Source organism: Helicoverpa armigera, chromosome 15 (assembly GCF_030705265.1).
Source record: "Helicoverpa armigera isolate CAAS_96S chromosome 15, ASM3070526v1, whole genome shotgun sequence".
Lineage (NCBI taxonomy): Eukaryota > Metazoa > Arthropoda > Insecta > Lepidoptera > Noctuidae > Helicoverpa > Helicoverpa armigera.
In genome coordinates this window covers 4,707,728-4,720,526 of record NC_087134.1, presented here as the reverse complement: position 1 = coordinate 4,720,526, position 12,799 = coordinate 4,707,728, and the positions used below count along the sequence as shown (strand labels likewise).

Genomic DNA, 12,799 nt, shown 5'->3' with positions numbered 1-12,799 from the left:
ACTGCTCAGATATGGACTACTGAGAGATACTGCAACAACTTCAAAAAAGTTCGCCATGAAGTGAAACCTGCCATCACATGAGTAAGCCTTGTGCACTTTAGTTTCAGGAACCCATGTGCCCATAGCTGTATGCAGCGGCGGCCCTAGCCATTGCGAGGCTACGTGCGGCAGGTCTATGCGAGGCCCTTTGTCCTACGTGAAAAGTCTGTGTTGCGTGCTAGGAGTTATTTTCTTGTTAATAAAAGGATTTACAAGCGGCGATACCTTCTAGGTTCGGCTAAGTGGAAAAAAAATTTGAGCTTTGTTTCACTAAAGCACCTAAACTTGTATAGCAAACAATAGTGTAAGGTGTGGTCGCGAGCACAGCGAGCGCGAAAAATTTTGATTTTCGGGACATAAAAGTACTGTAAGCATGTTAGAATGAACGGTACCGACAAGTGAACAGCCGCAAGCGCAGCGAGCGCGAAAATTTTTGAGTTTTGGGACATAAAAGTACTCTAATCATGTTAGAATGAACGGTACCGAGAAGTGAACAGCCGCGAGCGTAGCGAGCGCGAAAATTTTTGAGTTTTGGGACATAAAAGTACTCTAATTATGTTAGAATGAACTGTACTGACAAGTGAACAGTCGCGAGCGTAGCGAGCGCGAATTTTTTTTTAATTGTTTGTTTAAGGACTCTCAAATTAAACTCGGAATTAAGCACAAATAAAAAGAATCCGTGACTGGATCGCATCGAGAGCCAGTTTTTGTTACTTTGGTGTTCCAACTTTTTGTTAAATTGAGAACTCAAAAAGTAAACGCAGAATGAATTAGAAATAAAGAAAAAATGCATATTTTTTTTGGACCAGATATATATTTTATAATTAAAAATTTTTATATTAGTGTGGGTTGTAGCGCGAGGCCCCCCCAAGCGCGAGGCCCTGTGCGAAGGCACAGTTCGCACACCCCTAGGGCCGCCACTGGCTGTATGCGCCTTTACTTCAATAATTATTTGGTATGGCAACATTGTCAAGCAGCATAAAAATTTAAATGTATCATGGACCGTTGTACCTACTTGTACAACAAAATGTAACGCAATGTTTGTTTGTTTGTGATTGGAATAGTGTTTTGAATAAAGTGTTAATTTGGTGATTGTGACAATCTGATTAAACAGTTCTGTGTCTCATTTTCAAAATGAGTGATGATGAAAGCGATTTATGTAACGATTTTAATTTTCAGAATGCCACAGTGAGTATTATTTTGTAACAATATTTTAAGTATCGTTTGGATCCGTTAAAACCAATTGTTTTAAGCAGTGACACCGAGAATCTAATTGTTTCCCTTGTACATTGCAGACGATAAGCGCTAAGGGTCCAAATACCAATATAACTAATTTGAGTTTTCGACCATATCGACACGCAATGTCATCGACAATGTTTGGGCGGCAAAGGTATGCTGAGTCTTCCTACGACCAAAGGAGTATGTATTATAGAAGAGAAACTTCGCCGATGTCGGTACACAGTGCTCGTGACGAGCGACCACGGAACTTTCAACGATATTATTCTGGCATGAGCTCTCACAGATCAGTGTATAATGGAAGGAGTGGATCACCAATGTCTATGAGGAGTATAGGTATGTTCATTTCATATGTTGTTCAAGCTGTCCCTCGAAATATGGATCCATTAAACCCATTTCCTATAATTGGCCATAATTTGATGCCATTACATTTGATCCCTACTTCGAGGGTCACCCTGTATTAATCGCCCTTTGGCATCAAATACTCATGAATTTGAAATCATTTCATATTCCAGATTCATCAGCAAGTGTCAGTGCTGCAGACATTGCTTTTGCTTTCAAAAATGTAGACTTCAATAAATATCAATTACGAATAATAAAGGATGCCTATCAAAAGTTTATAAAACAAAAGGTTCGTAGAAGAATAGAAAGGAGAAGAAATATGAGACTTTTCCTGAAAGGCAAAAGACGGGGATCAGGTTATGACTCCGGAGAGCAAGGAAGTAGTTCCTCCATTAGCAGTGACGATCACAGATCCGTAGTAACATCCTATAAAGAAAACATGTCTAGCAATAGATTAGCGAGGATTGATTTTAAAGGTTTCAAAGATTGCAATATGGTTAAAGATTGCTCAGAACAATTCAGGCAAAATTCATTCAGAAACAAGTTTTCATTTGGTTCTAACATCAATCAACCATTTAATATCAGTACTGCTTCAAAGCAGATTATACCAACTCAAAAAGATAGATTCAGTCAACGAAATGGTTTTTTGTTGCCATCTCAAAGATTTAACCAATCCATTGCTTCATCTGCCATAGAGGAAAATACTGGAAAGCCTCCAAGAACACAAAATAATAATATGAAGAATGTGAAAAATCATGATTCCCAAAGTATGAATGATAATTGTCCAAGTGCTAGTGAAAATGAAGAAATATTCTCAGAAATCACAGTCAGAGAGAAAAGCACTTACGATGTTCAATCTCAAGGCAAGCGAAGCCTAGACAGTGACGATGATATTGCTCTTCCTAAAAACAAGAAAAGCAGGGTAGCATCCCCAGTAAAAAATGCAGCAAATACCAAAAAAGCTCCTTCAAAACCAAGTATTGCAGCATGCCAAGAGAATGTTGAAATGTCAAATAGTTTTCAATTTGCCAAGCCCATGTTACCAGTAAGGAAATCTAGGCCAAAGGTTCAAGAAAAGCTTATTGCCAAATCACACTCAACTCCTTTGCAACCGCTTAATGATTTTGTTGAACCTATTCCACAAACCCAAAATAATTTACCAAGTCCCCAACCAGCCAAGGTACAAGAAAAACCCAATGAAAATGTTGCCAAATTGGATCAAACAGAAACATCACAGATTAGCGATGTTTCTTCACGACCAAGCTTTATCAAAAGAAAGTTGTACACACAAAAAATGGATGTTGCAGAGAAAGCAAACCTGAGTTATGATAGTGCAACAAACAGTCCACAATCTAGTGTTTATTCATTACAAAAGGAGAAGAATAAAGCAAGAAAGTTGGTAACAAACCAGTCATGTTTGAATAGAGAAGTCCAAGATGAGAACAATCTATTAGACTTGATCCATAAAATCGTGCCTCCTGACCAAATAAACATTACAAACCAAACCACTTTGAACCAGACTAGAATGACTGATGTAAATACAGTTAGTAAAAAGGACAATGATGAAAAATGGGATGTAACATCTGTTATATCAATGTGTAATGATGATGATGTAAGTGATACATTCACTGATGAAGAAATATTTAAAGCTGATGACAGACCAGATGGTCAGAAGAACAAAAACACAAATATCAAAGCTGAGGAAAAAAACACGGACAAACAAGTAAACAGTGATAGAGTTATTAAAGAGTGCAAAATAGTATTGGAGAAGGTTCAGGAGAATAATACATTGCAGAAGCATGTTGTTACAAAGAACTTCAACCATATGCATAACAGTGAGTATAACTTTAAATCATAATGAAACATTAAAGTAAGATGTACTGAGTATTATGACATATCATTTATAATTTTCAGATGTCTCCAAACCAATTATGAAGAGTGCAGCCCAAAAATTTTGGGATTTGGACACAGATAGCGAAGCAGAATGTCAGACAACATTCCAGCCGAGCAACCAATTCAGTAACTTGAAAACTGGTACAATAAACTTTATATTTTTTATCAATATAAATATTTAAATAGTTCTTGATTATATTGAATAGTTATTTTTATATGTTCCAGCAATTGCCACATTCAACACTACAAAGCAAGATTGTATCAGTTCTAAAGGTCATAACAAAAATGAAATCTCCAAGAAATCGCAAAATGTTCCAGAAATTCAAGAACATGTAAACATGACATCTATGAACAACACAGTTATGAGCAATCCTATCGACAATATGCGTAAGTTTAATGTCAGTGTGAGATCACATCGCACATGTAAGAAGAAGAAATCCACCCATAATATAACATTGACGAATGAAATAAACTCAAATTTGGACTATCTAAGAATGTTTTCAAGGGAGAAAAAAGACTCCAAAACAGTGGAAGAAAAAATAGAAAATGTTGATCCAAAACATAAAACTCCAAAAAAATCTTCTACGCACGCGCCTAAACCAAAGTTAAATAAACAAACCAGCAAAGAAAAGCCTGCTACTCAGAACAAAAAGAGTCCTAAAGAAAATAACAAAACAGCTAACAAAGATAAAAAGGTAACAACAGAACCAAATTCAACTAAAGATAGTAAATTAAAATCAAAATCCGAGACTGATAAAACTAGTAGTTCAGATAAAAATAAAAAATTAAAGCAAGTTGAGAGTGCGCCTAATATAAAAGCGACTCCTAAAGTAAGTCCTAAGAAGAAACCTAAATCTAAAAACGATCAACAAAAAAATAAAAATACTGAGTCACAATCCACTAAATCAAATCTTAGCAAAACCATAGAAACTAAACTTAATACTACTGTTAGGAACACTCGGCCAATACGGTCGTGTCGGACCCCCAGCCAGAACAGATCCATAGAACTATCCAAATCTTCACTACTCAACAATACTTCTATTGACGGTAATAAAACTCTCCGTTCAAGAGTAATAAATTTATCATCGTCTATTGATAACTCAATTAAAATTCAACCTAAAAATAAAAGAAAAAACAATACTAAAAATAATTCAGAGATGGATAGACGGCAGAGTGATATATCGTTTTCTTTAAGATCGGAAAAACAGATACCCGCGTCCAAAAAGAATTTAACACGAAATCGCGCCGAATTTTTCAAAGGTAAAACTTAAGTAAATATGTATGTTTCTAATATTTTAAGAATTATGTTAAATTATGTACATATTTAAAAATCGCCTCTTCTGACATCGCCGTGTCCCGAATCCATTGCCAGCGCCGGTTGCTGCATTGGCTGCTGACTTTGACTTTATAAACATGTAACTGTCCTCACATCTTAGTGTATAGTAGGTTTGTTTCCGAATATGTTCGGTGAAGACTAGACCGTAAGACGCTGTCTTTTTGCGAGGACTTTGTGGCAGAAGCAACCGGAGCGGGACAAGTTTACATGCCCACACCGCCCACAGCACGCTAGCATGTAGTGATAATCAGTATATCGCTTTTATTCAAAATCAGCGTTAGTAGCCAATTTGGGACATGGCGCCGGCAAAGGAGGAACTCCTCAGTAGGTTTAACTCAAATTTTCAAGAGTAAAATTAGGTACAAAGGATAGTAAAGTTAACGACTTGTTATTGAATGTTTTATAATGTAATTTATACATTTTAAATTAGTGTTTAGAGTTTTATAAGTAGATTTAGTTTTTGCCGATTTTTTTTCTTATTGCTCAGAAAATAATTGCGAACCGCCATCAAATTTGACGGAAAGTCATTTATTCAAACTCGTCTGCAAAACAGGTGTCTGTCTGTAGTAGATATACAATTTGTAATATTGACATGAAATAAATGTAAAAAGATTTTAATGACCACATATACATAATATAGATAGTTCAAGTTTTGTAAATAAATAATCAATATTTTTTGTGAAATAGGTAATGTTTAAAATGTATAATTATGTTTTTACTTGCATGAGTTCTAATAAATATTTTAAACATAAATTATTTTTTTATTTTCTAATAAAGGTTTGGCTGTTTCCGTATCGTACTTATACTCAGTATGCGTAAGAACTAACTACCTTCAGCAAAGGACAATGGGTTCTGGTCTAAATGTCCATTCTACCACGAACGCGATCTATATAATTAATGAGTCCACTATTCACTAAATGTAGAGTAACTTTCACTAAGAAAGGGAAAAAATATCATGCCAGAAATTGATAAGTATGGTTTACAAATTTAATATTCCTGGATCCTGAGATGTGAGTTCGTCCCGAGAACGCCTTTTTCACGCGTCCTTACAATTAATAGCGGCCTATAACTCCAGGTTTTCATCTGTCAGCCTTCCTTTTAAGTTTCATCAAGTTAACATTGTAAAATGACCCATCGGCAAGTAAAATTGTAAGAGAAGTTGTCCTCGCTTTGCTTATGCATTACTCATTTCGTTTTTTTTTATTGTTTTTGCTTGGGTAATGATTACATCGGGCGCTATATGAAGAGCTAGACACGCCTCTGAATTCAAGAAAATATTATTGTTTAGTCATTTCCTTTTTTTCAAACTTAATCTATTTCGCTTTTTTTTTTGCGAAAGTTACTCTACATTTAGGGGATTATTTAATTATATAGGTCTCATTAGCGCTGACCATTTTGGATTAGACAGGCTTCATTCCCCATTCTCCTTGTAATATTATACGCATAAATTATAATTATCAGAAGTTTCTGATCCGCTCGACTGCATACCTACCTACCGCAAATGGTAACGTTCGCGCTCCGGCTAGTGATACTCTCCTTGACAGCTCTGGGTCTGGTGGCCAAGGTGAACGTGACGTAACTACGCGGTTCGGTGAGCAGTCTTTAATAGTGATGAACGCCACAACCCCAGTAAAAGTACCGTAATAAAGTATTGGGGATATATCTAGAACTTAATAAATAGGTACTTAGGACAATGAACAATGCCTATTTATAGCATAAATTTTAATAACACCCTATAAGAATTATTTCCAAAGTATCAGAGACGCGGTGAAGGGTGAACCTTCAGCCACGAGCTATCTAGACTTTCAATATTATTAAGGGCTGATTTTTCGATCCTCAGTTAACTTCTATCTGAGGAATAAATATGGCGGGTTGACATATTTTCCATACAAAAGCTGTCAAATCGTCAAACATATTCTTCAGATAAGAGTTATCTGTTGATTGAAAAATCAGCCCTAAACCGGATATATTTATTTGGGTTGTTTGTACCCTAGACTCCGAAACGACGGAACCGATTATAAAAAAGGCTATTAGGTAGCTATCTAGGTCATCCCCAAGGAACAAAGTCTATATTTTTTTCCGACAAAATGAACAGGGATAATTTTACAGATTGCATTTGGTATTGATTTAGGTATATAACAATAAAAAACTCATTTTAATAAAGTTATTATTTTATTCGATAAGACATTCACAATCTGAAAACCAGAGGCAATTAATATTTGCTGTTAAGGCAATTTATGAATGCTAAAGTAAATAAATTAATTATCTATTTATCTTAACCAGCGAATAACATCTTTTTTACGCCAACAAGTCGTTAGTTTCTTCGACGCGTCTAGGATGTAATAATCTACTAAATAAAAATATGTTGAATTATAATGTTATTAGTATACTTCTTATAGTTAGTTATAATAGTGCAAAAATTCAAGTTTAAGTCTTGTATTTTGATTAACCTAAATCATGGTCATGTAAATATCACACTACCTGGAACCAATTCATGATTACAATAATTATAATCACGTTTAATTTTGTTAGTTACTTTCAGATCTAATACTTATTCACTTGTTATTCCAATTGTATAAAAATTATATAATTTAGAACCAAATATTACAATTTGACCCAACTGTGTCAGTATTATAACAGAATTAAACAATTAACAGTAAATCTCTTCCAATAATTTAACAACCTATTAAATGCACATTTATATAGGCACCAGTGGCCCAAAAATGATGTCGAATATAGCTTTTCTTACATTCCACAGTCAAACTTCATACCATACAGCTTTAAAATACACAGTAATTGGGTTACTCCATAGGAAGAGCATACAGAATTAGAAATAACTTCTGTCAAGAAACAAAGTCAAGGAATGCACTTAGATATGACACAGCCACGTGAACATGTATAATAATGAATTACAGAGCGTGTACATGACAGCATGCACTTTATGATAATGATGCGAGACAGTAAATATAAATCCACACAATAATATTTAATAGGACAACACACACAAACAAGTGTTAAATATTATTTATTGAACTAATCTCAAGGAATATTGCCTAAAATATATTGCATTTGTACAACAAGTAGCAGTAATAATGTACAAGCCTCGTTAGTATACTGTAACATATTTATTATACATTTACATCTAGTGTGTAGGTATTAAGTGAACTTGAGCTATGTTAAGCCATTTTAGGGCCACTGTTTCCAAACATTTAACCTACATGATTCAATTACGACTCATTGGCTGTGAAATACTAAGCACTCGATACTGTCGATGATTGTAAAGCGAGATAATTTCGATTTGATATATGTAATATACAAAGAGCACTATGATACGCGTAGATACATTGATATTTCAATATTCGTCTTCTTCGGGCGGGTGTGGGTTGTCGCCGTCTATTTCCTCTGGAGGCGCGAATCCGTCCTGACAACCAAAACAACATATATTCACGTCACTTGATTACATACAGTCTGACAAAATGTTACCTTACTCAATTTTCATAAAGTGACTCCCATTGGGAGATATTAATGCTTTTGAATTGTAAAAGGACAAATCGGTATACTATAAATGAACATGTCTGGTATGAGAACGTACCTCAGTTGCATATAAAATATCCAAAATCTTCTGCACAATTGGAGCATTTTGCTGTTCTTCCATCTCTTGACAGATCACCTCTATATCCCGGAGCTTGCCAAAGTAGAAGTCCCTTTCTTTCTCGAGGCCATCAACTGTTGCTTTCAATTCATTTATCTGCAACAAAAAAGTCCAATATTTATTATAAAAAATCACTGATAAGGGATAAGTAATGCTGTAAGTAATGTATAATTTCACTGGACTTTAGATAGATTTAGATAACACAACTTTAAAGAATATCCTAATGTTATCAACAATGTATAAAAATATTACAGTACCTGATGATTTAACTCGTCAATAACTTTGGAGTCCCCCTTAGCACTTTGATTTATCCTAGATAAGTTAACTGGAGGAGACCTCACTGTGCTGTTTGCTTTGCCAACTGTAAAACATAAAATACTTATTAAAATAATTTCATGTAATTGATACCATTCCCAAACAACTACCTACACTAACAAGAAATATTTATTGTAAATGTTTTTTTTGACCGATATTGTTTCAATAACAATCGAATTCAGCTAATGGTTAAGTTACTTCAACATAGCCATATCAAAATTTAGCAATTCCAATAGCATTATTAAAGCATTTAGTAAGCAAAATCACAAATCGAGGTAAATATATAAATAAACTATCTTCCTGTAGTGACATAATGATAAACATAACACAAATAATATGACTGGGTGCAATGACTCAGGAGATGAATAGGAAAAAAGTTAACAATAAATGACTGATAACCAACTGTGTAAATGAAGAATATATAAATGTGCATATGATACTGTGCAGGTGTGGACTGGTTATAATTTTAATTTAATGTAATATACAATATGTACATTTCATATAATAATTTAATATTATCTCAGAATAATAAGGTTTATATCTTATATTTGATGGATATAATAATGGCGCAAAATATTATTTACTTAAATATAGGGGTCCAATTGTTACATAAAGTATAAAAATTACTATAACTTTGATTATGGTTCATATATCCTCTATGCAACTGAATAGAAAAGCAAAGTTAATAAAACAAATCAATTTCTATAAAGAAAACAAAATAGTACTGGATTGGGGTCTAGCTGCGACTTTGGCGACTGGCGCCGTCGGTTTCTTGGCGACGGCGGCCGCAGCCCGCGGGGCAGCGGCGCCCCCGTGCCCCATGGGCAGACCCTCGCGTTGCGCCACCGCGTCATATTCCGTGCCTCCATAGTTGGCATCAAAGAATTTCTTGAACCATTGCAAAAATTCAAAATTGTCTTGGAAACGACCCTTCACCAGTCTGTCAATGGGTACTATCTACAAAAGAAAAAAGTGAAGGTAAAAATAAAAAGAATCACAATGCTACAAAAGGTGCCACTACCTGCCTACAGTAATACTACACAAGACATGTACAGATGACCACAGATAGGAACACATGATGTGGAGTACGCTTCACAGTTACTATTGAGTTGACCAGTCTCACACAGTCACTAGCCACAAGTAGTGTTGCTATGTGTGGTTTATGAGTGAGGTGCATTATTTGAGTCGGCTGATGCATACTGCCGGAGTGGTGCATGGGCGCAGGGCGGCGCGCGGCGGCCCTGGGCGGCGGTGGCGCCTGAACTGCACCACACAAAGGCACTCCAGATTCACATGCCCCCGACCCGATGGTGATGCCACCACGGGCCTCAAATGCGTCATACTCCCTCCCGTCATAATTGGCATCAAAAAACTTTTTAAACCATTGTAAGAACTCAAAATTGTCTTGGAACCTTCCTTTTATCAGCTTGTCCACTGGTATTACCTATAAAGTATATTGTAGTGGTGTGGTAAATTATATCTTCACTCTAAATGTAGTTTCCTAGAGTATCTGTGTTAAGATTTTACTTTTGAGCTTTTTGAAAAGTATATGGTGTTTTCTTTGACTTGTAGGTTTCAGAGCTTTAGAAGTATTTAAAATATGTATTTTTTGGGTATATATAAAGTAGCTTTAGGTTGTGCAGCACACAGTGTTTAAAAGTGCCTCTTGAAGCTTGGTTTAGCTTCTAAGAGAAAATAATCTTGGAGTAACAAAATTAACAACATTTAGCTAATAAATGGCTGAAATATGTAAGTTTTCAATTACTTAGCTTACTTATAGTAAAAGTTTAGTGTGTTGCTCAAACATTACCTTATCAACTCCCATTTTTTTGAAACCAGCTTGTAGTATTTTGAAGTTTTGTATGTATTCATGTTCTAGGTTTGTTTTGAACTTAATTCTTTTCATGGGCACACTGTTCGGGAACAACATGTCCATGAACTGACAGTAAGCGGCGCCTGTGCACAGTTCCTCAATCTTCGCGAAGTTCGACTGCAGGCAGTCGTTCACCCACGCCAACATATCATGTCGGGACAAATTCTCAGAAGTCACATTCGTTGAATACACGTTCACTGCCATCTTCACTATTCCAATACTTGCGTCTAAAATATAATATCACTAAACATTAAAGGAATGCCGAGAGACCGGCTTAAAATCGACAGCAATGCGTTTCGGAAAAAAGAAAGCCGATCTAAAAATAGGTCGTGGTATATCCGTGACGATTACCCGACGAATCACCCAAAGTTACATCAAAACACTCACTGAACACTTTCTAAACTATTTCCGATATGTTTCGATACTTTAAATATAGAAAATAACAGTAAACGTCGCCTTCAGCGGATGTGGTGATAATAATATGACAGGGGACGAGACGACTCATCAAAAATCCGTAGCGCCGCATGATGAAAGTTGTCGGCACACCCTTTTCTGAAATATTATCTATATTTATGCGACTTACCTTTAATAAGTGAGGTCTTAGAATTAAATAATGTGCTTCAATTTATCGTGTTTGAACAAGCAATCAAAAACGTTAGATCTATATAGTGTATTATCTATGCGTTAGATTTTTGTCCAAAAACGCTTGCCGAGTTCTTCGTTCCGTGTTGTCATAGACTAAGTAAGTACCACAGACAAATCAAGCTTTATAAAAAAAAATATCTATGGACTTTCAAACTATGAAACATGACCTTTAGTATCTGTTTACGCCTTTAATTAGTGGACTTTGAGTAAGATGCTGCCTAGTTTAACCGATAAGAAATCATCAAATGACTGCAAGATTCCACTGGACCTCTTTCGAATCATCTGGCAGCTTGGACAAAGTCGTTCCGCTAGGAGTTCCGACGTTCGAAAAAAGTCAATGTTAAAATGTTCGCTGACTGAAAACCTGTGCAATGAAGGTACACTTATCGGCACGGATATCGAGCCATGACCTTCACCTGCGCAGAAGCGATTTACTGCCTTATTGCCTTATGCGTACGGGTGCGCAAAGCGATCCCCACTCTTCCGCCGAGAGCCCAATATCCGTGCCGGTATCTGTAATAAGGTAATAGTTACCAGTAGCATATTTTTCGAAATACTGAGTAAGAGTGAAACCAACTATGCAGTTATCGTGGGCAACAATCGATCCCAACATTCCATGCAGAAAATAGCATAGTAAGAGGATAGCATATTTGCAGTAAAAATAGTATTTTTTCTTTTCTATACTTATATTATAAAGCTGAAGAGGTTGTTTGTTTGAACGTGCTAATCTCAGGAACTACTGGTCCGATTTGAAAATTTATTTCAGTGTTAGATAGCCCATTTATCGAGGAAGGCTATAGGCTTTTATCCCGGTACGGAAAGTAGTTCCCACGGGATGCGGGTGGAACCGCTGGCAGAAGCTAGTTGAGTATAAAAAAATTGTTCTTAACACGATAGATGGAGTTGTACATACTACGTTACTGGGCCCTTGCCAAAATACCAGGGCTAAAAAATAGACAATGCAACAAGACCTTCCTCTGAACAACAAAGAATCTGTGGCATAATTCCATAAAATCACAGATTTCTGCAAAAATTGCTTTCGTTTGTCACAGACATTCAGATAAGAATTTGACCGTCATTATAGGACCTCAAGTAACGCTCATTTCCTTGTTTTAACGAATCAAGATCAGCGCCATCTGGGCATCAGCTGGAAAAATAATAACAAAAAAGAAAATCAGTCATTTGATCGTCTAGAAAGCGCCTTAGGCTGCCCCTCAATAATACGCATTGTGCCAAACGAGGGATTTTCGATTCACTTTTTTTTAAGCTGATATATAGAAAATGGGAAATAAAAATTGAATGAAATGAGAATAGACATCAGTCAGACAACTACCCGAATGTCCCGAGAGATTTTAAAAACAATTTGCTGAATTTCTTGGGTCTCGACTCAAAGGGCTCGGTGCAACGTTTTTTTTTAACTTGGCAAAGGGTCACTCATGTACAGTAAAACGCCATCTGGCACTGTTTT

General features: G+C 35.9%; 2 protein-coding genes across 6 annotated transcripts; one reads left to right on the top strand and one right to left on the bottom strand.

Moving 5' to 3' along the window:
* The first annotated feature begins 988 nt into the window (after nucleotides 1-988).
* On the top strand, nucleotides 989-5,594 carry LOC110376401 (dual specificity protein kinase splB). Its single transcript, XM_021334866.3, has 5 exons — nucleotides 989-1,227; nucleotides 1,335-1,611; nucleotides 1,791-3,452; nucleotides 3,532-3,651; nucleotides 3,736-5,594. Exons 1-5 carry the CDS (start codon nucleotides 1,174-1,176, stop codon nucleotides 4,779-4,781), a joined length of 3,159 nt encoding a protein of 1,052 aa, XP_021190541.3. The 5' UTR covers nucleotides 989-1,173; the 3' UTR covers nucleotides 4,782-5,594.
* A 1,405-nt stretch (nucleotides 5,595-6,999) lies between these two features.
* LOC110376349 (microtubule-associated protein RP/EB family member 1) lies at nucleotides 7,000-11,353 on the bottom strand. 5 transcript variants are annotated; one of them, XM_021334798.3, is made up of 6 exons: nucleotides 11,270-11,353; nucleotides 10,624-10,913; nucleotides 10,014-10,257; nucleotides 8,756-8,859; nucleotides 8,439-8,594; nucleotides 7,000-8,267 (listed from the first exon to the last, which is right to left on the bottom strand). In XM_021334798.3, the coding sequence occupies exons 2-6, from the start codon at nucleotides 10,888-10,890 to the stop codon at nucleotides 8,199-8,201; spliced, it is 840 nt and encodes a 279-aa protein (XP_021190473.1). In that variant the 5' UTR covers nucleotides 10,891-10,913; nucleotides 11,270-11,353; the 3' UTR covers nucleotides 7,000-8,198. The 5 variants fall into 5 exon arrangements, with proteins under 5 accessions (XP_021190473.1, XP_021190477.1, XP_021190474.1 ...); XM_021334802.3 differs by lacking the exon at nucleotides 10,014-10,257 and adding an exon at nucleotides 9,539-9,770; XM_021334799.3 differs by lacking the exon at nucleotides 11,270-11,353 and adding an exon at nucleotides 11,074-11,210.
* Between the last annotated feature and the right edge of the window lie 1,446 nt (nucleotides 11,354-12,799).